General features: G+C 45.9%; 1 protein-coding gene across 2 annotated transcripts; it reads left to right on the top strand.

The window, feature by feature from the left end:
• The first annotated feature begins 6,440 nt into the window (after window positions 1-6,440).
• PPIE (peptidylprolyl isomerase E) lies at window positions 6,441-21,791 on the top strand. 2 transcript variants are annotated; one of them, XM_007979308.3, is made up of 10 exons: window positions 6,441-6,495; window positions 7,738-7,836; window positions 9,266-9,309; window positions 9,792-9,818; window positions 11,109-11,190; window positions 11,721-11,821; window positions 13,229-13,352; window positions 16,728-16,913; window positions 21,006-21,148; window positions 21,384-21,791. In XM_007979308.3, the coding sequence occupies exons 1-10, from the start codon at window positions 6,465-6,467 to the stop codon at window positions 21,450-21,452; spliced, it is 906 nt and encodes a 301-aa protein (XP_007977499.1). In that variant the 5' UTR covers window positions 6,441-6,464; the 3' UTR covers window positions 21,453-21,791. The 2 variants fall into 2 exon arrangements, with proteins under 2 accessions (XP_007977499.1, XP_007977500.1); XM_007979309.3 differs by having other exon boundaries at window positions 6,447-6,487.
• The last annotated feature ends 1,292 nt before the right edge of the window (window positions 21,792-23,083 follow it).

The raw sequence follows: 23,083 nt of genomic DNA, 5'->3' as shown, positions 1-23,083 counted from the left end.
GACCTCCTCTTACCTCAGCTTCCCAAGTAGCTGGGACTAAAGGTGTATGCCACCATGCTAAGCTACTTTTTTCGTATTTTTTGTAGAAACAGGATTTTCAACCTGTTGAACAACTTGCCCACGCTGGTCTTGAACTCCTGAGCTCAAGTGATCCACCCACCTCGGCTCCCAAAGTGCTGGGATTACAGGTATGAGCCACCGCACCCGGTCAAAAGTGACTGACTTTTTAATTGTTTTATTACTGTTTTAAAATTATCTCCAGACAACACACCTCCGTATTGTTAGCACCCAGAATGGGCTGCTTCTACTGCCTCTTAACATGTCATTACTTTTCTTGGAAAAAGTGGTTCTCAAAGTATAGTCTCCAGACCAGCAGCTTCCACATCACCTGGGAACTTGTTAGAAGCGAGCATTCCTGGCTTTGCCCAAGACTGACTGAATTAGCAACCCTGGGCGTAGAGCTTAGCAACCAGTGTTGTAACGAGCCCTCCAATGATTCTGATGCAGTTTCATATTTTAGGACCACTATGTTAGAGTATGGAACCTGCCAGACCTAAGAGACTAGAGTTTAGGGCACTGGTAAATGCAGCCCTATGAGGTTGTGGTGTAAGGCAGAAAAACAGCCCTAGGTTTTGGCAGACTTGGACATCTGTCCCTCCAGCTATCAGTGAAGAAAAGTGTCACTGAGTGGCAGATAGAATGTTCTAGCTTCTAGTCCCTCAAACAGTCTCCGTGATACAAACACTGACTCAGTTAAGAATCAAAGGAAGACTCTTGGAGAGTGAATGCTAGGAGTGATGAACTTGAACTGGGTTTTTTCTTTTCTTTGGGAATCCTGCAGCTGTGCGGTATGTAGCACCTGTGCCACCACACTCACACTCACTGCTCCTCCTTGTGCTGCTGCTCTGTATAAATACACCTCCGATGTTGGCAGCCCACAGCCTGTGATTCAGCCTCTGTAGCGGAGCCCAGGCACCCAATGTGCTAAGAATAGCATTTTCCATTTCAACTTTATTTGCAAGAAGGTTTTCTCTATTTCATTCATCAGATATTAAAAGTCTACTAAATACCAAGGAATTGTGCAGTGGTATGGGATTACAGTGGTAAGCAAACTGACATGGTCCCTGCTTTCAAAATGCTCTTTCTCTGGTTGGAGAGAAGGGGTTTTAAAAGTAAATGCATCCTCTATTTTTGAATATTTTTAAAAATGTAAATGCAGCCAGGCGCTGTGGCTCATGCCTATAATCCCAGCACCCTGGCTGGCTGAGGTGGGAGGATCGCTTGAGCCCAGGAGTTCAAGACCAGCCTGGGCAATGTGGCAAAACCCCGTCTCTACAAAAACAAAACAAAACAAAACAAAAACGGAAAAATTAGCCAGGTGTGGTGGTGCACACTAGTCATTAGTTCCAGCTACTCGGGAGGCTGAGGCAGGAGGTTGAGCCCAGAGGTTGAGGCTTGAGGCTGCTGCTGTGAACCGTGATCACACCACTGCACTCCAGCCTGGGTAACAGAGTGAGACTCTGTCTCAAAAACATAAAAAGTAAACGTAAATACAAATTGTGCTAAGTGTGACTATGATGTCTAACTGCTCCCCTCAGAAATATAGGAGAGAGAATGATGCTTCCCACACTCCCATTCATTTCACCTACTTAAATTCATTTAACCTTACTTCCCATTCATTTCACCTACATTTCACCTAGCTTTCTAAAGCGATTTCCAGAACTTAATGCCACGTGAAAAGATACGAAGCCTTTCTGCTGCCTTCAGGGACCTGCTTCTAGACTGGAGCTCATCACTGACATCGTATGCTAATGTTTCTAGAGCATTTAATGAAAGAGGCATTATGGCATATAATAATTATAACTGTTTTGGTATTTACACCTTTTGGTCCAGTCACTTCTGGGCATCCCTTCAAAGGAGATAATGTGGTCCTTAGAAAAAAGCTGTACTGCTAATGATAGTTATTGGAGCTTTATATATTCAATCAACAAATTAAACACTCAGTTATTACTTTGCTAATGTGAGTAAATTGCTTGACCTCCCTGGGTGGCCTGGGTAAAATGGGGAGATAATCTCTATCTCACGTTTGTGACAAGTAAATGTCTGTGGAAATATCTCCCTAGCACTAGGCCCAACACAGAGTAGGTGTGCTCCGTAGGGGCTCTTTTCACCTCCCCTTTCTAATTACATTGCATGTTATTATACATATGATGAGAATCTATATAGTTTTTCTGTTTGGTTGTTTTTTTGAGATGGAGTCTTACTCTATCACCCAGGCTAGAGTGCAGTAGCGCCATCTTGGCTTACTGCAACCTCTGGCTCCTGGGTTCAAGTGATTCTCCTGCTTCAGCCTCCCGAGTAGCTGGGACTACAGGTGTGCACCACCGTGTCCAGCTAATTTTCGTGTTTTTAGTAGAGCCAGGGTTTCACCATGTTGGCCAGGCTGGTCTTGAACTCCTGACCTCAGGCGATCCGCCCACCTCGGCCTCCCAAATTGCTTGGATTATAGGCATGAGCCGCCACACTCAGCCTCATAGTTATGTTTTTTGAGATGGAGTTTCACTCCGCCGCCCAGGCTGGAGTGCAATGGTATGATTTCGGCTCACTGCAACCTCCGCCTCCCAAGTTCAAGCAATTCTTCTGCCTCAGCCTCCTGAGTAGCTGAGGCTACAGACGGACACCACCACGCCTGGCAAATTTTTGTGTTTTTAGTGGAGGCTGGGTTTTGCCATATTGGCCAGGCTGGTCTCGAACTCCTGAGCTCAAGAAATTCACCCACCTCAGTCTTCCAAAGTGCTGGAATTACAGCCGTGAGGCACTGCGCTTGGACGAGAATCTATATAGTTTTATATCACCACCACTGCCTTCACAATGGGCTGAATTTGGTCAAAAACCATTACTTCTCCCCTTCCCCTGGATTCTGAATGGTAGCATTCAGGTGTCAAGTGGTTGGAGTGTCCTAACTTTGACCACCATTGAGTGCTATCCTTTCCTTGGGTGCTAACCCACTGCTTCTCCTGGTTCCCAGGCACCCCAGCCTGCTGTCCATGTGCAGGCCAGGGACCCCTGACTGCCTCCATGCTGGCAGCAGCACTTTCCCAAGAACAGAAGCAGGTGCTGAGTGAGTGACCCACGTGCCTACAAAAGAAGAGAGGGCCAGAAGCTTGTGCTGACCCAGACACCAGGGTTACTGAGATTCCATCTGGTTTTTTATGAACTATCTTCCCCACAGGAGAAGTTTGTTCCTGCTTATCCAAACAATGCATTCAAACCTGGCTGTAAAGATTATAGGAAAAGATGCACAGGGCAAGGTGGGAATGGAGAGGGGCTGGAGAGCTTCCATGCCCTCTCTAGGCATGCTGCGTTCCAAGCACATCAATGTGTTCACCAACCTGGAAACTCCCCAAACCGCATTGAGAGTGTTTATATGAGGTTTCATTACATAGGCATGGCTGATTAAACCATTGGGTGTTGGTGATTGAACCCAATTTCCAACCCCCTCCTCTCCTCAGAGGTTGAAGGCGGGAGCTGGAAGTCCCAACCCTCTAATCACTGGTTTGTTTCTCTGGTGACCAACCCCCATCCTGAAATGAGCTAGGGGCTCTATCTTGAGTCGTCTGCTTAGCAGACGTAACTTAGGTATGGTCAAAATGGGCTCATTATGAATAACAAAAGACACAGCACTTAGGATATTCCAATGGTTTTAGAAGCTCTGTGCCAGGAACTAGGACAAAGACCAAATATCTATTTTTTATTATACCACACCACATAAAGGACGCCTGGTCAGATTCTTCTTGAGAGTGACCTTTTGGTTTGGAATAGTGAGGGGTACACAAACAGCTCTCCTAATCAGATCTCATAGTCTCATTCCTATAAGCATCGACTCCCTGGTTTGGCATGAGGTTGGTAAGATCAGCTGTGTGTGCAGCCACTGCTTAGCTCTGGGAATACAATGGGTACAGGCCGTGGTGTCAAATATCTCCATCTACTGGGAGATAGAGAGACATACCTGACTATAGTTATAGGGTGTGTGTCAATTGACTTCTAAACTTGGGGACTATGGACTCTGTCTATAGGGGATTTGGGTGAGTGAAGCTTAACTAGGACCTCTGACAAGGACTGGTGGGTGCCTCCAGATGGAGAAAAGAAAGAACTCAATGAGCAAAAGCAGAAGCAAGGAAAAAGAGCCCGTGGTAAGTAGGTGAGGAGCTGATGTGGAGGTCAGGGTTGACTTGAGGTAGGCATGGATCCCTTGTCAAGGACCTTGTGAGCAGCATCAGTGATTTAAGTAGGGAGTTCTAGAGAATTTAGGTTTATTTTGAAGAAAAATCACCCTAGGCCGGGTGTAGTGGCTCACACTTATAATCCCAGCAGTGTGGGAGGCCAAGGCAGGAGGATTGCTTAAGTCCAGGAGTTTGAGACCAGCCTGGGCAACATGGCAAGACCCCTCTCTAAAAAAAAAAAAAAAAATTAGCTGGTCATGGTGACGTGCACCTGTACTCCCAGCTGCTACTCAGGAGGCTAAGGTGGGAGGATCATGTGAAGCTGTGAGGCTGAGGCTGCAGTGAGCCATGATCATGTCACTGCCTTCCGGCCTAGGTAAGACAGCAAGACCCGGTCTCAAAAAAAACAAAACAAAACAAAAAAATTACCTTGGACAAGTGGATTGAAGGAACAGAGCCACTATCAACTCCTCCCTAGTCTACTACATTAATTTCCTGGTCTCCAGGGTTCCAATCAATCCATTCTGGGCCTAGTGTCAGAGCACTATTTAAAATGATGTCATCATGTAACTTTCCTGTTGTAACTTCAGCAGCTTCTCAAAGCCCCCAAATCTTCCAGGTGGCTTACAGTGCCCTCATGATGTGGCCCTCTGCCCACCTTTCCCACCTGATATGCCCTCCACCCCACTACCCCAGGCTCTGGTCTTTTAGTTCCTTGAGTGTGCAGAAGCTGCCTCTTCCTCTCTCTGGCTCCTTTTCCTTCAGAATTCAGCTTAAATATCACCTCAGGAAGGTCTTAACCCCCTGCTCCATATAAAATAGTTGATCCCATTATTTCGTGCCACTATGTCAACCTGTAATTTATGTATTAGGGGGTTTAGTCCAAGATGTTAGTCTAAACTGCACCATTTTGTAAGCTCCCTGCTATTCTGCAGACCTCGGTCAAAGTGAAACATTTCACAGGGGTTTGGGCTGTGAGAAACATCCTGCCTAACCCCCTGACCACAAGGCAGACAAAGGCTCAACTAAAGAAACATCCCTGTCATACATTGCTGGGCAAAGGTCCAAGGGACACCATGATGACATCCCACTGGAACAAGGGCCAAACTGCCTCTTGATGAGAACATCTTTATATCAATATCCTGCCAGGCAGCAAGCCATAGTGCCCAGACGCCTCCCGCCCATACCTATACATTGCCCAGTTGGTAAGCAGTGGTGGGCACTGGCATTAGGCTGGTTCCCTACTTCTGTAGTTTATTATGCTGGACATAAAGCCTGCGTTTGCTGTTGAGCTGCCCTCTTTCTCTGTGTGTGTGTGTCTTTCTTTAACCCTTGCCTTCTTTTCAAAACCTAACACGAGTCGGCAAACGTTCTTCCTGAAGAGCCAGATGGTAAATATTATTGCAGGCTATAGCTTTTCCGCCCTTATAGGAGGAAAGCAGCCACAGTCATACTTAAAGGAATGAACGTGGCTGTGTCCCCATAAAGCTTTCTTTATGGACACTGAAATTTTAATTTCACATAATTTTCATATGCTAAGAAAAGAAAAAAAATTTTTTTTGAGACAGTGTTTTGCTTTCATCACCCGGGCTGGAGTGCAAGGGCGCAATCTCCACTCACTGCAACCTCCACCACCTGGGTTTAAGCGATTCTCCAGACTCAGCCTCCTGAGTAGCTGGAGTAGCTGGGATTACAGGTGCCCGCCACCACGCCCGGCTGATTTTTGTATTTTAGTAGAGACGGGGTTTCACCATGTTGGCCAGGCTGCTCCCGAACTCCTGACCTCTGGTGATCCGCCCGCCTCAGTCTCCCAAAGTGCTGGGGCTACAGGCATGAGCCACCAAGCCCGGCCAAGAAAATATTTTTGTTTTAATTTTTTTTCAACTATTTCAAAAGGTAAAACTCATTCTTAGATCCCAGGTTGTCCAAAAACAGACGCGCAGGATGACCACGCACCATAGTTTATCGTTTGCCCATAATAATCGGGTTGATTCGGCCAAGGTTTGCCTCCCCCAACAGCGTGAGCACTGGGAAGCGGGACGACCACGTCCCTTTGTTTATCACTGCGCACCGCACAGGGCGCCCGGTGCTTCCGGGTAGCGGGATGCGGGTGGACCAACGCGAGGGTGGGCGGGGTCTGAGAGCTAAGCGTTCGGGGGCGGGGCGGGGCCAGAGGGGGCGGGACAGGGGGGAAGAGGGCGGGCCGACTGCCGGCTTCCGGCGGAAAAGCGCGCGAGCAAGATGGCTACCACCAAGCGCGTCCTGTACGTGGGTGAGCAGGCGGGGTTGCTAGGCGGAGTCTGGGTAAACGCGACCCCCACAGGGTCGGGCGTGGGGTGGGACGCATCTCTGAACCAGGAGGATCGCGAGCAGCTGTCAAGGCCGGGTCTCTGGAGGTAGTGCTGGCGGTAGCTCTGGCTCTGCTTAAACTTCTTCAAAGGCTTCCCACTGTCCTCAGGAAAAAGTGCAAACTCCTTAGCAGTAGCCACCTCTTCAGCTTCTTTGCTTTGCTTCCCAATTCCCTGGGTCTCCCGAAAAATGACCCACTTGCCCCCAAGGGTCAGGTTATTTAACAACTTGGGGCCTCTGCCTTTGCGACTCTCTTGCAGTGAACAACCTTGCCACACACCTCAGGTGTGTGAACCCGAGACTGCATGATTATTCTGACTTCCTTCCTAGCCCGCTGAGCTCCACGGGCCCCGAGGAGCGGTAGAGGAATATTATGGTCCTCCAGATCCTCTCTTTCATTTGTTTTACAAACATCAGTGCAGCGACGGCTCAGCCCCAGCCCCAGCCCCCGCCATAAAGGAAGGAGTTCCCAGACTAGCCAGAAAAAAAGTGGAATTACCTCAGTAGCACACTTTTGATAAGCGCTGTAGTGAGGATGGACCATGATGATATGGGCCTGGCTGCGGGACAAATGACCCATCCATCTGAAGAAGTGAGTGCAAACTCTGGATGTGGCGATGCCAGAGCTGATGAGCAGGAGTTAGCTACGTAACCGAAGCAGAGGCAGGGCTGTTCACTGCAAGGGAGTCGCAAAGGTGAGAAATAGCCTGACACTTGGGGGCAAGTGGGTCATTATTCGGGAGACCCAGGAAATTGGGAAGCAAAGCAAAAAAGCTGGAGAGGTGGATACTGCTAAGGAGTTTGCACTCTATCCTGAGGACAGCAGGAAGTCTTTGAAGGAGTTTAAGCAGAAAAGTTACGGGTTCAAATCTGCATTTTCCTAAGATCATTCTAGTTGGCTTTGTGGAGTTGATGGAATGGAGGCAGGGAGGTCAGTTGTGAAGCTATTGCAGTAATCCCAGGACTAGATGAGAGTCTGAAAGAAGGGCGAAGAGAGGAATATTTTTCATAAGTATGGGTGGGCAGAGATGAGAGGGGGATGTTTGTGTACCCAAAGAACTGAAGGGAAGGATCCTGTCCCCTAGCTAGCATGCTAACTGGGTTGCAGTGACTTCTGCAAGAGTATGGAGATCAGTGGCTCAGAAGGCCCTTGGCTTATTTGCAGGTGGACTGGCAGAGGAGGTGGACGACAAAGTTCTTCATGCTGCGTTCATTCCTTTTGGAGACATCACAGATATTCAGATTCCTCTGGATTATGAAACAGGTGAGTTAGTGTCTCTCACATCCAGAATCCTCTTACTAGGTAAAGACCTTAAAAAATTAAAGTCATATCACAATTCTAAATATACATTCTAAATATGGTTAGTATACACTACAGGAAAGTTCATGAAGGTGCCTGGTGACAGTGATCTTCATGGAGTAGGAATGTTCTGAGGCCATGTGGTTGTTAACTCTGAATACTTTTCAGTCTTCAGCTGTTGGGTTGAGATAAGACAGATTTTTCAGTAGATGAGTAGGGAGATAGGTTTGAACTACACTGAGATTTGAATGTTGTTTTAATCTAGCTGATCCCACCTGCTCCTTCTTGGCAGCTATGCTGTTAAATGAGGCAGCAGGAAAGCCTAGCCCCATAATTGGAGGAGGAGCTGGGGGCAGGGGTGGGGATTCTTGGCCTCTGCACACCTGGGTGGGTTTCCCTTTGATTGGTATCACAATCACAGTTCAGTTTTCTGTCTTACTTTTGTTGTCATTTTTAAGATTATAGTTTTAGGTCCAGTTTTATCATCAACCTTGCATATGATTGTTAGCAAGGTCTTTAAACTCTCCAGAGAGTTTAAAGGCCTGGGGAATCTTTATTTGCAAAATGATAAGGTTATATTGGCTTTCTTTCTTTTTTTTTTTTTTTTTTGGTTGGAGACGGAGTCTCGCTCTGTCACCCAGGCGGGAGTGCTGTGGCGCGATCTCGGCTCACTGCAAGCTGTGCCTCCTGGGTTCACGCCATTCTCCTGCCTCAGCCTCCCGAGTAGCTGGGACTACAAGCGCCCGCCACCATGCCCGGCTAATTTTTTATATTTTTTTAGTAGAGATGGAATTTCACCGTGTTAGCAGGGTGGTCTCAATCTCCTGACCTCGTGATCCACCCACCTCAGCCTCCCAAAGTGCTAGGATTACAGGCATGAGCCACTGAGCCTGGCCTATATTGGCTTTCTAAGGGCCCTTCTAGTCTCTGAGTTCTATGATTAACATTATTGTGCTTGGTCTTTCTAGTTAGTTCAGCATTTTCCTGAGGATAAAGACTGAGTATCTTTATCAGGTTTTAGTATTCATGCTTTATGCACAGTTGATGCACAAAATGTGTATTGGATAGGTAATTGATAGGTCAAATGACCTTATTTTTCTAATTGCCTTGCATAGTTAAGGTTTTAAGTTTGACTTTGGTAGATTAGTTGAATACTTATTAATTAACAATACAGTTTATTATTCAGCTATGTCCATTAAAAAAACAAAGTTTATTATTGCTTAAAAAATTGTATAAGAAGAATAAAAGAATGAGATTCCTTCTTCCTAAATAGTGATTGGATAGAACTTCTGGTGTTTGGATACCGCATGTAACTGACTTCACTTTGTGATCATCCTGTTTCCTCCTACCGCCCCACATAGTAATTACTTGTTTTTGTTTTTCCGTTTTGTAGAAAAGCACCGAGGATTTGCTTTTGTTGAATTTGAGTTGGCAGAGGTGAGAGTCTGTGTTACTAGTGTTTCGTCCTTGGTTTGTGATGTTACGGATTACAAAGGAAGCTTTTCACCATTTGGTTAGGTTGTTGGGCCTTAGGCTGATGCTGCCAGAGAGATCAGAAGTAAGTACTGTTCTAAGGAAAGCTTCTCTCACATAATCAGACTGGACTGTGAATAACATGTCAGACCTTCTGCCAGGCCCTGCCATTCTTGCCCTGCAGAGGAACTAGCTCCTCCACCCCTGTTCATTGAGCATTCTTGCCTGGCAGTAGTGATTATTTCTTGTGCCTTCAACCAGATGGCAAATTGTTGCACCACCAGCTCTGAAATCAGCCAGGAAGTGCTCTTTGTTAGAAACACACACAACCTAGGCAAGAAATGTAGAGGCGGCATTTTTCTGGAGTTTTGCTACTGAACATGTGTTTAGACACCATAAGCGTTTGGCTGCAAGCCTAAACTTGTACCATTGTCTTTCTTTGGCAGGATGCTGCAGCAGCTATCGACAACATGGTATGACTGGGAATCTTCATTCTAACCAAAGTTGCTTTTTGGTGGTACAGAGGGTCCTTATTCATATATCAGTGTTCTGGACTTCCAAAGTTACAAGGTTGCATGGGGAGGTAAAAATTCTCACGTGAAAATATTCACTGTGAATTGATCACTTATAAAATTAGTTCTTACTCAGACTCCTTCCCCATTTAATAATAATGTAAGTCCTCATCATCCTTGTTGACCAGTCTCTCACTGGCTGTCCCATGTCTAGGATAATTTGAAAACAAAGTGCAAATTGATTGCACAGTTAACTGCATATTTTGCAAAATGGCAGGATTTCATGCCAATTTACAATTAAGAAGAGAAATTTAATTATGGCAGGTGCAAATCACTGATACAAATGATTTGGATATTCTAGAAAGGTCCTTGGGAAAAATGATGATGCTCTTTACTATTTGTGCCCTCCTTGAGATCCTTTTAGTTTTCATGTCTGATACGAAGTGCAAAGATATACTGTTGATAGAATTTTGTTGGAAAAATAATACTTCAGTGTCTGTTTCCTTCCTTCCGTCCGTCTGTCCGTCCGTCCGTCCGTCCATCTTGAACTCCTGAGTTCTAGCAGCCCTCCCTTCTCAGCTTCCCAAGTAGCTGGAATTACAGGCTCAAGCCAACAGGGCTACCTGTTACATTTCTTTCTACCAAGTTACATTTCTTTCTACCGATTAGTGCATAGTTAATCCTGAATATTAATTGTAAGAAACTTGTTTTTATTGTTTTTAGTTTCATCACAGCCATTTCCCTGTCAAACCTTTAAAAATTTTTCACTTTTACCATGAACTCTTCATCAACACTTCAAGTGGATTCACCTTAAGTGAACTTTCCTGGTACCGATTATCTATGGATAATGAAATGTTCTTTTATTCCTTGTTCTGTTATCTATTCACCAAACATATTCCTTAACTGTCAGAGATCATTTTTCTTTCATTTCAAAGCTTATCTTGACCTTTGAAGGTGAACTCAGATGCTGGGAAACTGCATTTATTCTTGTAATTTTGGAGTGTTCTGAACCCAGAGTTACTTTTGGTAATACAGGTCTTTGCGTGCTGCTATGAAAGAAAGGGGTGTGTGTGATGGTTCTAGAATTCCCTGCAACCCATAGGTGGCTTTGGGGTGGGTGCATAGCTTACTGGTAGGGGCCCAAGGATTAAGGGAGGACAAATCATGAGTGTGTCTCAGAAGTAAATGGAAAGCTGGCTGGCCCTCTTTTAACCCAAGAGAGTTTAAGCAGCTGGATTTTAATCTTTTCAGAATGAATCTGAGCTTTTTGGACGTACAATTCGTGTCAATTTGGCCAAACCAATGAGAATTAAGGAAGGCTCTTCCAGGCCAGGTGAGTAGGAGCAACTTCCGGATTCCCTGTGATGTTCTGCAGTTTAGCCTTAGTTGCATATTTTGTCTCTGTTTACTTGGAAGTAGATGCTCAATGCTGCTTCCTGGTAGATAGGAGTAGGTGATGGTTCACATCAGGAAGGGCACGCACCACCTTTATAGAGAAACAAAAAGTGAGTTTGAGCTTCTCAGCAAAGCCAGAGTAATTGTTTCTGTTATGAGAGAAATTCCTGCTTGAGCTCATCTTTCCCAGTTTTGTTGATATTCCATTCCTGGGGTGCTCCATCAAGGGCTGAAACCAGCAAAGGCTATACCATTGCTTTCCGCATAGCTATTTTTCTTAGCCCTCCTGAGAGCTGGACTTCAGGGCTGTCATTCTGGATTGGAATTTTCCTTACCCCTGGGAGTTCTCAGTGGGGAACTGTCCGGCATAGAGGCCACGTAGCATCTTCCACTTTGCTGACCAAGGCAGCTGCTTTTCAGTTCAAGCTGATAGCTTGAATGAACATTTGTTTGATGCTTTCCTTTCAGTTTGGTCAGATGATGACTGGTTGAAGAAGTTTTCTGGGAAGACACTTGAAGAGAATAAAGAGGAAGAAGGGTCAGAGCCTCCCAAAGCAGAGACCCAGGAGGTGAGAATGAAGGCTCCTGCTTCCAGAGGAACTTAAACTTAAAACTTTTTCTAAGTTTTAATGGAAATTTGCATATATATATATATCTCAAAGCAGAGGGAATGAATAATGAATTCTTAGTACTTTGGTAAAGTCAATATTGAGTGAATTCAAGGGTGAAGATTTGGGTCTCTCGTCCATGTTGTGTTCTATGTGATGAGCGTCTCAGCTCTGCTCAGGTATGGATTTGTGATCGTCAGCTGACAGGGAGGAAACTGAGGTGCTCCTCTTCACCCATCCTGATCAGTCCCCCTCCTTCACTGAAGAGTTTGCCATGAGGCTCATGGTCTTCCTATTCCTGTGCTAATGGAGGGGAGACAGGATAGGGTAGTGGTACCTTCCTTCAACCTATACATGGGTTCTGAGTTCTCCAGCCCTAAGAGAACCTGCCGGGGCACTTCCTCCTGATTCTCAGCATAGGTCTCTGACAGTTGCTTCCTGGGCTTCCCCTCCTCTGGATACCTTGTGAATGTTGTCATTCTTCTGTATTTCTTTCTTGGCTCATGGTTTCTCTCTCTTCTCTCAGCTGAAACAGTAGCAGTTAGTCTCTAATTTTATGCAGCCTCTCTTATGCTGTTGAACTTCATGGTCTCTTTCTAGTCCTGAGCTTCAGATGTTTCTGCCTGTAAGTCTCAGGCAGCTTAAGTTTGCCTGAAATGGATTCCCCCGCTTCTCTAATCCTGTCTTCCTGTGTTCTCAATCTTGGCTAATTTGCCACCATTCATCCACACATTGACCCACGCCAGAAATTTTGATGCAAAGCAGAACTCATAAAGTGGCCATCACAGTCAGTGGAGTCCCCCTGGATCATCCTGTATCCTCTGCTTAGTCTTATCTACTTGGAGCACAAAGCAAGGCCCAGCATCCTCCACTGTCTTCTGAGCACTTAGGCCTGAGCAAGAGGGCTGCCCCCTTGCTTCTATGTAGCCAGCCAGCGTATGTGGAGGGCCAAGCATAGAGGGAGGAGGTGGTGGTACTTGGATGGATCTGCCTAACTAGAGGACAGTGGATGGGCTGGAACTGGCATTTGAAGATATTGAGAGTTGTGGATCATGGACCAGAAAAGTGCTGTTCTGTGACTGTGAAGCAATAGGAGGAAGCAGATGCATCTGAGGGCGAGCATGATGAGATAACACGCCCATATATGGGCCTCAGGCAGTGCTGAGACCTCCTGTCACTGGGCATCCAGCTGGGTGCTACGACCATGGCTCCTGCCTCCTGCAGCCCTGTCAGGGACCAAGGCCTTCCCCGTCAGCACTTGCTCCAGCCTACTCACTGGAATTGTGTTCTGGGTGGGTGTGTAGAATACCCGCACTCCTACTTAGGGGGTGAAGGAGCTCTCTAACTAGCAATTTCTTCTGCACCTAGGGAGAGCCCACTGCTAAAAAGGCTCGGTCAAATCCTCAGGTGTACATGGACATCAAGATTGGCAACAAGCCAGCTGGCCGCATCCAGATGCTCCTGCGTTCCGACGTCGTGCCCATGACAGCAGGTGAGCAGGATGCTGTGGTCAGAACCGCAGGACGCTGGTGGCTGAGCAGTGAGCCTTTCCCAGGTTCTTGCCGCTTCACTTCTTGTGTCCTTGATATTGCTTCTGACCTAAGTTGATTTGAGGCATCTCAGATCCTGGGATCTAGTAACAGATGGGTCAGAGCAGGTGTTTTTGAAGCTTTGTAAGTGCTGGCTTACTACTTTTTAATAATCTTTTCTTAAAAATACAAGTAAATAATGTATTCTCTTTTTTTAAAGAATACCATACACATATATTCCAATAATATTTAAGACAATAAATTGAAAATTCGTTTTCCCCTTTCTATATCATCCTGAATTCTAGAAGTAACTAGTGCTTTTATTGAGTATTCTTTGTAACTTATTAAATATTGACTTCTGTTTATTCTCTTTTTAATCTAAATTTTATTGTCTAGACATAGAAAGAGTCACAAAGTCAGTTTCACAAAGCTTGTTTTGAAAGAACAGTCATCCCCCAGTGCTGTCCCTATGCCCTGCTGCTGACACCATTTGCTGCTGCTCAGAGCAGCCGATTTCAACTCAGGTTTTGATTTTTATTTCCATGTTGATAGATAACAGGTTTATATTTCTACTTCCTGTTTTCCATTTTAAACATTATCTTCTGATTTTCTACTTCAGAGGACAAAGAATGAGTTTTTTAAAATCCCCTGCCCCTCATCTTCCCTGTATAGGTACCATAATTTTGGTTAGGTCCTAAGTTATTTTAACAATGTAAGCATCATGTGATAACTGTCATGCACAGCATTTTGCTTTGCCTAGAATTGATAGTTGCCTTGTTTTTGCATAGTTTTCTATGTAATCATTCCTGATTTTCTCCCAGATTCTCCTGCTGGGGGCTTTGCATCCAGGTGTCTGCATCTTGTTAAGGGGAAATGAGGGCAAGGCTGAATGCATCAACGTTCAGTATATAAACTTTCACATAGTCTCCATTTGTCATTATGTTACCTCAGCCTTCACTATGTATAGGATGTCCTAGTCCAGAGACCCCCTGCTTTAACCTACCAAAGACTAGACCCCCAGTTGGCTACCAGGTAGGGGAGGGGTGTCCCCCAGCTTCAGAGTCAGGGAGAGGATCCCAAAGATTAACCACTTTCTTAAACGGGCTTTCAGCCAGACTTTCTGTCTCCAGGATTACCTGCACTCTTTCCTCTGAGCTTTTGGAGTGCAAATTGAGTTGCTGCTTGGCTTTTACCAGCTTAAGATTCAGCTTTCTTGGGTCTGCTATATCATTTGGGACTCATTTGTTTTCTAACTTCAGAAATTTTTTTGGTGTTGTCTCTTCCTCCCCGCTTTATAAGTTTATTTTTGGCTGTTTTAGCCATTTTAAAGTGTACCGTTTGTTAGCGGTAATTCCTCTGTTCGAAATTTTTGAATCACCCTAAACAAAACCACTTATTAAAGATACCTATTAAATAATAACTCCCCATTTTCTCCTCCCCTTACCTTCTGATAACCGCTAATCTTTGTCTATGAATTGACCTGTCCTAGATTTTTCATGTAAGTGGAATCATACAATAGCTGTCCTTTTTCGCATCTTGCTTATTTTGCATAGCATAATGGTTTCGAGGTTCTTCCTTGTACCATATGTCAGTGCCTCATTCCTTTTTGTGGCTGAATAATATTCCATCATATTTGAATAAATATCTTGTTTATTCATTTGTTGATGGGCACTTGCACATTGTTTTCATCTTTTGACTATTGTAAATAATGCCTGTGTGAATATCCACATATAAGTATATGTTTAAATCCCTGTTTTCAATTCTTTAGGATATATATGCCTAGGAGTGGAAATGCTTAGTCATATGGTAACTCTATATTTAACTTTTTGAGGAAATGCCAAACTATTTTCCATAGTGGCTGGACCATTTTACATTTCTACCAGCAATGTATGAGTGCTTCAATTTTTCCACATCTTCTCTTTTTTTTTTTTTGAGACAGTCTCGCACTGTTGCCTGGGCTGGAGTATGGTGGTGCAATATTGGCTCACTGCAACCTCTGCCTCCCGGGTTCAAGCGATTCTCGTGCCTTAGCCTCCCATGTAGCTGGAATTACAGGCGTCTGCCACCACACCCAGCCAGTTTTTTGTATTTTTAGTAGAGACAAGGTTTCACCGTGTTGGCCAGGCTGGTCTCAAACTTCTGACCTCGTGATTTGCCCGCCTTGGCCTCCCATAGTGCTGGGATTACAGGCGTGAGCCACCGCGCCTGACCTACATCTCCACAGGTGTGAAATGGTATCTCATTGTGGTTTTTATTTTTATTCCCTACTGACTAATGATGCTGAACATCTTTTCATGTGCTTGTTGGCCATTTATATATGTTATTTGGAGAACTATCTCTTCACATCTTTGGCTTATATATTAACTGGATTGTTTTGTTTTTTTGAGACAGAATCTTGCTCTGTCTCCCAGGCTGGAGTGCAGTGGTGAGATCATGGCTTACTGTAGCTTTGAACTGTTGACCTCCAGTGATCCTCCTGCCTTGACCTCCCAAAGCACTGGGATTACACCTTGCCTGGCCATTTTGTTGTTGAATTACAGGAGTTCATTATATATTCTGGATATTAAACCCATATTAAATATGATTTGTAAATCAGCATTCTCCTGTAGGTTGCTTTGCCCTCTGTTGGTACAGTTTTTTGATGCACATCTTAAATTTTAATTCACATCTAATTATTTTTTCTTTTACCTGTGCTTTTAGTGTGGCATTTAAGAAACCATTGCCAAATCCAGAGTCATGAAGATTTGCCCCTATGTTTTCTTCTAAGATCCTTTGGTTTTTCTTTTAAAAAAATCAGTTTCCTACCAATTTAGTGTGGTTTTGGAAGAGAAGAGAGCTAGAACATGTATATTCAATCCCCTTTCATCAGAATCTCTTCTAGTCCTGGCCAGGTGTAGTAGCTCACACCTATAATCCCAGCATGTTGGGAGGCCAAGGCAGGCAGATCATCTGAGGTAGGAGTTCTAGACCAGCTTGGCCAACATAGTGAAACCCCATCTCTACTAAAAATACAACGTTAGCCAGGTGTATGGCACATGCCTGTAGTCCCAGCTACTCGAGAGGCTGAGGCAGGGGAAAGACTTGAACCCAGGAGGTGGAGGTTGCAGTGAACTGAGATTGTGCCATTGCACTCCAGCCTGGGCGACAAGAATGAAACTCCATCTCAAAGAAAAAGAATCCCTTATAGTCCTTACAAGGTTAGTATCACAAAGGTTTATAATGAGTATCCCTTATTTTAAAACAAAAATACGAACATTAAACAGAAGTTTGTTAGAGGTTTTGTTTGTTTTATTTTCTTCTGTTTTTTAACCCAGCGCTTTTTCCTTTCTCAATTCTAGAGAATTTCCGGTGCCTGTGCACCCATGAAAAGGGCTTTGGCTTTAAAGGAAGCAGCTTCCACCGCATCATCCCCCAGTTCATGTGCCAGGGCGGTGATTTCACAAACCACAACGGTACTGGGGGCAAGTCCATCTATGGGAAGAAGTTCGATGATGAAAACTTTATCCTCAAGCACACGGGACCAGGTGGGAGCCAGCTGGCATGTGATGAGGGAGGCTTAGCAAGGGTGGGATGGCCAGGCAGGATGAAAGGACAGGTTGTGGTTCTGGCTGATGGGACTAAGAGTCTGGAGGAGACCCAGCCACCAGATGCAGGAGAACCATGCAGCCTTGCTAGAGTGGAGTTGGCTTGCTTATATTCAGGTATTATCCATCCCCCAACCGTGTCCACACTTCCCATTATCCCAGCTTGGATTCTGTGGTCTGCCGTTGCAAGCGCGTATGCCCTCAACCCCACTGCTCTCCCTGCCCCTGCCATCAGATTTGCTTAGTAAAAGCTCGGTGGTTAGTCCCCCAGCAACTAGAGAAAAAACACAGAATTGTACTGAACGATCCCACTTGAAATTTATAACTATAGTTCTTAAGGGGGCCCTTGCCAACCTGACCAGATTTCCCTACTTGATGCTCAGTCCCAGCCAGAGATGATGTGTCCATTCCTGTCTTCACTTCTGAAGCCCTCATATCATCACCTTCCCGCCTCATCTAGTGCTTCGCCTCCTGCATCTCTCCACTCGTGCATGCTCTTTCTTCCAAGTACAGGGGATGAGCTATCTCTCGTAGGCCAGCCCCTCCACCTGTGGACTGGATCCCGTCCCTCTCCTCTACTTAGGAACATGGCTTCTAAAGTTGTCCCCTTCTTGTAATCCATTTCCCCTGCTCTGCGAGATCAGTCCATTAGCAAGAAAGCATGCAGTTATCAACCTTTAAAAAAATCTTCATCCAGTTGCCGGGTGCAGTGGCTCATGCCTGTGATCCCAGCATTTTGGGAGGCAGAGGCAGGCAGATCACCTGAGGTCAGGAGTTGGAGATGAGCCTGACTGACGTGGAGAAACCCCGTCTCTACTAAAAATACAAAATTAGCTGGGCATGGTGGCGTGTGCCTGTAATCCCAGCTACTTGGAAGGCTGAGGCAGGAGAATCACTTGAACCCGGGAGGCGGAGGTTGCAATGAGCCAAGATGGCGCCATTGCACTCCAGCCTAGGCAACAAGAGCGAAACTCCATCTCAAAAAAAAAAAAAAGTCTTCATCCTAGTACTCTTGTTCCCTCTCCAGCTATCACCCATGCCTCTGGTCCCCCATCTTTTTTCAAGAAGTAAAAGCATAACTTCTAGAAAGCATGGTACAGACTTGCTGCCTTCGCGTTTTCTCTAATCCCTTCTAGCCAGACTTCTAGTCCCATCTCGCCATTGAAACCACTCTTCAAAGATACTAGTAGCCAGTTCTTGGCGATCATCTTATCCCATCTCCCAGATGTTATCCCACCTCCCGGGAGCATTTCATACTACAGGTTGAATGTCCCTTTCTTGAAATGCTTGGGACCTAAAGTATTTTGTATTTTGAAATATTTGCATTATACTTACCAGTTGAGCATCCCAAATTGGAATATCTCAAATCTGAAATGCTCCAGCGAGCATTTCCCTTTGAGCATCATGTCAGTGCTCACGAAGTTTCAGATTTTGGAGCATTTTGAATTTTCACATTTGGGATGCTCAGCCTGTACTAACTCTGTGCTCCTTGACTCCTTCACTTGGCTGGCAGGACTCCTGCCTCTTCTTGTCTCCTTTTACCTAGATGGCTGCTTTGTCTGTCTTTGCTGTCTCCTTCTTTTCCTGACCCCTAAACACTGAATTGGCTCAGAGCCCATTCTTTTCTTCTCCAGAAGCCTGTTGCCCTGTGCTCCCTTTTTCTAACTGGTGGTTTGTAGAGCCCCTGTTTATTATACTGAACCAACATGTGTAGGTGATATAGCCCACTGACCCACACCATTATTTTAAAACTCAATATTAATCTGTAACTATAATAGGGAAGAATATCAGAGGAAATAAATGAATTTGCATAATAATCGAATGTGTTTCCAGATGTACATGCTTAAGCACAGCTGTGTCAGAACACAAAGTGAATTATTCAGGCGTCTGCACCTGTACTCAAATGCAGCAGTTAGAAGTGCAGACGGGAGTGTCATCTGGCAACTTGGATACCACTAGCAGTGATGCTATTGGTGATACGACTTTGTGAAATGGTAAAGTTGATTAGATTCCAAAGTAAAGAATAATCTGTTTTATTTACATAGTAGTTACATTCCTAGAAGATTCCATGCAAAACCAAAAGAACTCCAAAACGTTGGGCTTATATATATAATGGAATTATGTTTTAGGTGCAGATAACTGTAAACACGTTTTTTACCTATACCAATATCTGACGGGATATTCGTTGTTTTGTTGTTGTTGTTTGGTTTTTGTTTTTTTGAGACAGGGTCTCTCTCTGTTGCTCAGGCTGGAGTGCAGTGGTGCAAGACAGCTCACTGCAGCCTCAACCTCTCCAGCTCAAGCAGTGCTCCTGCCTAAGCCTCCCAAACAGCTGGGATTACAGGTGCACGCCATCCATAATGCCCGGCTAATTTTTAAGTTTTTTGTAGAGATGAGGTTTCATTATATTGCTCAGGCTAGTCTGGAACTCTTAGCTTCAAGTGATCCTCCTGCTTCAGCCTCCCAAAGTGCTGGGATTACAGGCATTAGCCACTGCGCCCAACCTCTAGCAGGATGTTTGAAAGACCAAGAGGATATGAGACAATTCATTGTGCCAGACATTGCAGAACATCTAGCATTCCAGGCCCCCACCTGCTAAATGCCAGTAGCACCCCCACAATGTTTCAGACAGTCAAAAACACTTTCAAGCCAGGCATGGTGGCTCATGTCTGTAATCCCAACACTTTGGGAGTCTGAAGTGGCAGCCCAAAGCCAGACGATCACGTGAGTTCAGGAGTTCGAGACCAGCCTGGGCAACATAGTGAGACCCCCGTCTCTACCAAAAAAAAGAATTAAAAAATTATCCAGGTGTGGTGGTGCACTCCTGTAGTCTCAGCTGCTTGGGAGCTGAGGTGAGAGGATTGCTTGCGCCCCAGAGATTGAGGATGCAGTGAGCTGCGATCATACCACTGCACTCCAGCCTGGGTGACAGAGTGATCCCCATCTCAAAAAAAATAGATTCAGATTTCCAAAGGTTTCCTAGGGACAGGACACCAACCCCACTGAGAAGCAGTGCCCTAGGCAGTCACACCCGGTCCCAGAGCTTTCAGCAGTATCTCTGAGTTAAGCTTGTGCACATTGGCGTCTGCATGCTGATGGCTCCCTAAGCTCCAGACCCCTGTCCAGCTGTCTTTACTGGATATCCTGGGAGCATCTCACACTTCACACGTCTAAAACAGCTCTTGGCCTTCTCCCCTAAACTCTTCCTCCCCCTCTTCTCTGTTTCAATAAATGACTCCACTGATCAGAAACTTAGGAGTCATTGTGGACACACACACACACACACATATATATACACAGGCACACACATACATAGGTGCATTCTCTTAGGTGACAAATGTCCATGTTACCAGGCCTCACTGTGTCATAGCTGTCATTTTGAATGGCTCTTTTCCACTGATGTGAGCTCCACCAGAGCTTGGACTATGTTCAGCTCATCAGTGTTCCCAGGGCTTAACAGGGACCTGGTTGCCAAGTAGACACTTAATTGTTTTTTTTTTTTTTTTTTTGAGACGGAGTCTGGCTCTGCCGCCCAGGCTGGAGTGCAGTGGCCAGATCTCAGCTCACTGCAAGCTCCGCCTCCCGGGTTCACGCCATTCTCCTGCCTCAGCCTTCCGAGTAGCTGGGACTACAGGCGCCCGCCACCTCGCCCGGCTAGTTTTTTGTATTTTTTAGTAGAGACGAGGTTTCACCGGGTTAGCCAGGATGGTCTCGATCTCCTGACCTTGTGATCCGCCCGTCTCGGCCTCCCAAAGTGCTGGGATTACAGGCTTGAGCCACCGCGCCCGGCCACTTAATTGTTAAATAAATGAATTACTGAATGAACAGACCAGTGTAAAGTGATTGAAACACCTCATTCACCATTTCACAGACTATTAACTGAATCAAATACAAGGTGGCCACATTTGCATGTGGTCTGTGCATCCCGGAGTCTGAGCCTGCCTGACTGAAGGGCTATCGACAGCCTGCACAGACGTCTGTTAAGGGCTGGTAGCCAGGGTTGGGGGAGCTGATGGTTGTTCTGTCCCCCAGGTCTACTCTCCATGGCCAACTCTGGCCCAAACACCAATGGCTCCCAGTTCTTCCTGACATGTGACAAGACAGACTGGCTGGATGGCAAGCATGTGGTGTTTGGAGAGGTCACCGAAGGCCTAGATGTCTTGCGGCAAATTGAGGTATGTGGCCAGGAATGGGCGTCGTCGTCACCCAGGCCCTTGGAGCACAGCCCTGTGGGAGGGCTGGAAAGGCTCTGTGGCCTCAGAGAGATGGCCAGGGGCTGTGTCCAGCGGGAGGGGCTGCTGCTGCCCAGGTTCTGGGGTGGAAGTGGGCAAATGGGCAGGCAGGGGTTGGCATCCCGAAACCACTGTTAGTCTCCCGCCTTACTCCCTCACTTCTGTTCTGCCCACAAAGGCCCAGGGCAGCAAGGATGGGAAGCCAAAGCAGAAGGTGATCATCGCCGACTGTGGGGAGTACGTGTGAGGCGGCACTCTCTGCTTCCCCCTCCGCTCTTGCCTCTGCACATTCAGGAAGGAGCTGCCAGCCTCAGAGGAAGCAGCACCGAGGGTGCCTGTTTGAAGCAAGCAGCATTTGGTGTATGAGCCCTTCCTCAGGGTCCACTTGGAGCAGCTCCTCTGCAGGCACAGCCTGGACTATTCCCAAGCGCGGCTGTGGGCCCAGGAGCCAGTGCAGGTGCTCCCCTCCACCATGGGCAGGCTGTGCAAAAAGCCACTGGCTTTTCTCATCATTTGCTGCTGGGCCTGTCCTGGGACTACCAGTGCTCTTAGGTGTTTTCTTTGCTAAAATAAACGCTTGTTCTTATGCTGCTGCCTCCTGGTAGTTCTTGGGAGTTGCCAGAGATAGTGTCTGTGGCTAAGCTGGACCTCTGAGGCAGGCTGGTGAGTGGGGAGAGCAGAGTATCTTTCCACAGCTTTCATTTCCTCCCTTGGGCTGATCCCCTCAGATGTCAGGTGATGTATCTTCACACCAGGCATCCATGTCAGGGCAACGGAAATTAAAGACTGTGGAAGGTTCGGTCTTCTGCTGCTTCTGCTCCTAAACCCAGCTGCCAGTCTTACAGCCAGCAAGTATACTCTCAGTGGTTCGTTTGTTTATTTGTTCACTTTCGCCCTACAGATTTAAAAAAATGAAATTTTTATAACTCAAAGTGCCTTCTCTGTGCCAAGTACTGTGCCTATTTGTCAGGAGACATAAGGCCAACAAACTACATGTGCCTAATCCAGCCCACTGCCTGTTTTTATGAATCAGATTTTATTGGAACACAGCCACATCCATTTGTTTACATACTGTCCATGGTGGTTTCTCACTGCAGTGTCAAAATTGAGTAGCAGACACAATACAGGCTATGGTCCCTGTATTAGGGTTTTCTAGAGAAGCAGAACCAATAGGATGTGTATATATGTAGAGAGAGAGATTTATTTTAAGGAACTGGCTCAGGCAGTTGTGGGAGCTGGCAGATCTGGAATCTGCACAACAGGCCAGCAGGCTGGAGACTCAGGAAAAAAACTGATGTTGCAGTTCAAGTCTGAGGCAGTTTGGAAGCAGAATTCTTCCTCCAGTGATCTCAGTCTTTTTTCTCTTCAGAATTTCAACTGATTGGATGAGGCCTACTCACATTATGGAGGGTAATCTGCTTTACTCTCTACTGACTTATATGAATCCATCTAAAAAATAGGCCAGGCAACTATTGGGAGGCTGAGGCAGGAGGATCACTTGAGCCCAGGAGTTCAAGACCAGCCTGGGCAATGTAGTGAGACCCCCCATCTCTAGGGGGAAAACAAAAAAGCCAGGTATGGTGGTGTACGCCTATAGTCCCAGCTACTCAGAAGGCTGAGGTGAGAGGATCACTTGAACCTGGGAGGTTGAGGCTGCAGTCAGTCATGGTCATGCCACTGTACTCCAGCCTGGGTAACAGAGTGAGACCCTGTCTCGAAAAACAGAAACCATCATCACAGCAACATCTAGACTAGTGTTTGACTAAAAACTGGATACCATGGCCTAGTCAAATTGGCACACAAAATAGACCATCACAGTCCCAAGGCCTAAAATACTATCTGAGCCTTTACAAAACAGGATTGCTGGCCACTGAAGAG

The sequence above is a fragment of the Chlorocebus sabaeus genome, chromosome 20 (genome assembly GCF_047675955.1).
Source record: "Chlorocebus sabaeus isolate Y175 chromosome 20, mChlSab1.0.hap1, whole genome shotgun sequence".
NCBI lineage: Eukaryota > Metazoa > Chordata > Mammalia > Primates > Cercopithecidae > Chlorocebus > Chlorocebus sabaeus.
This window is presented reverse-complemented; position numbering and strand designations above follow the sequence as displayed.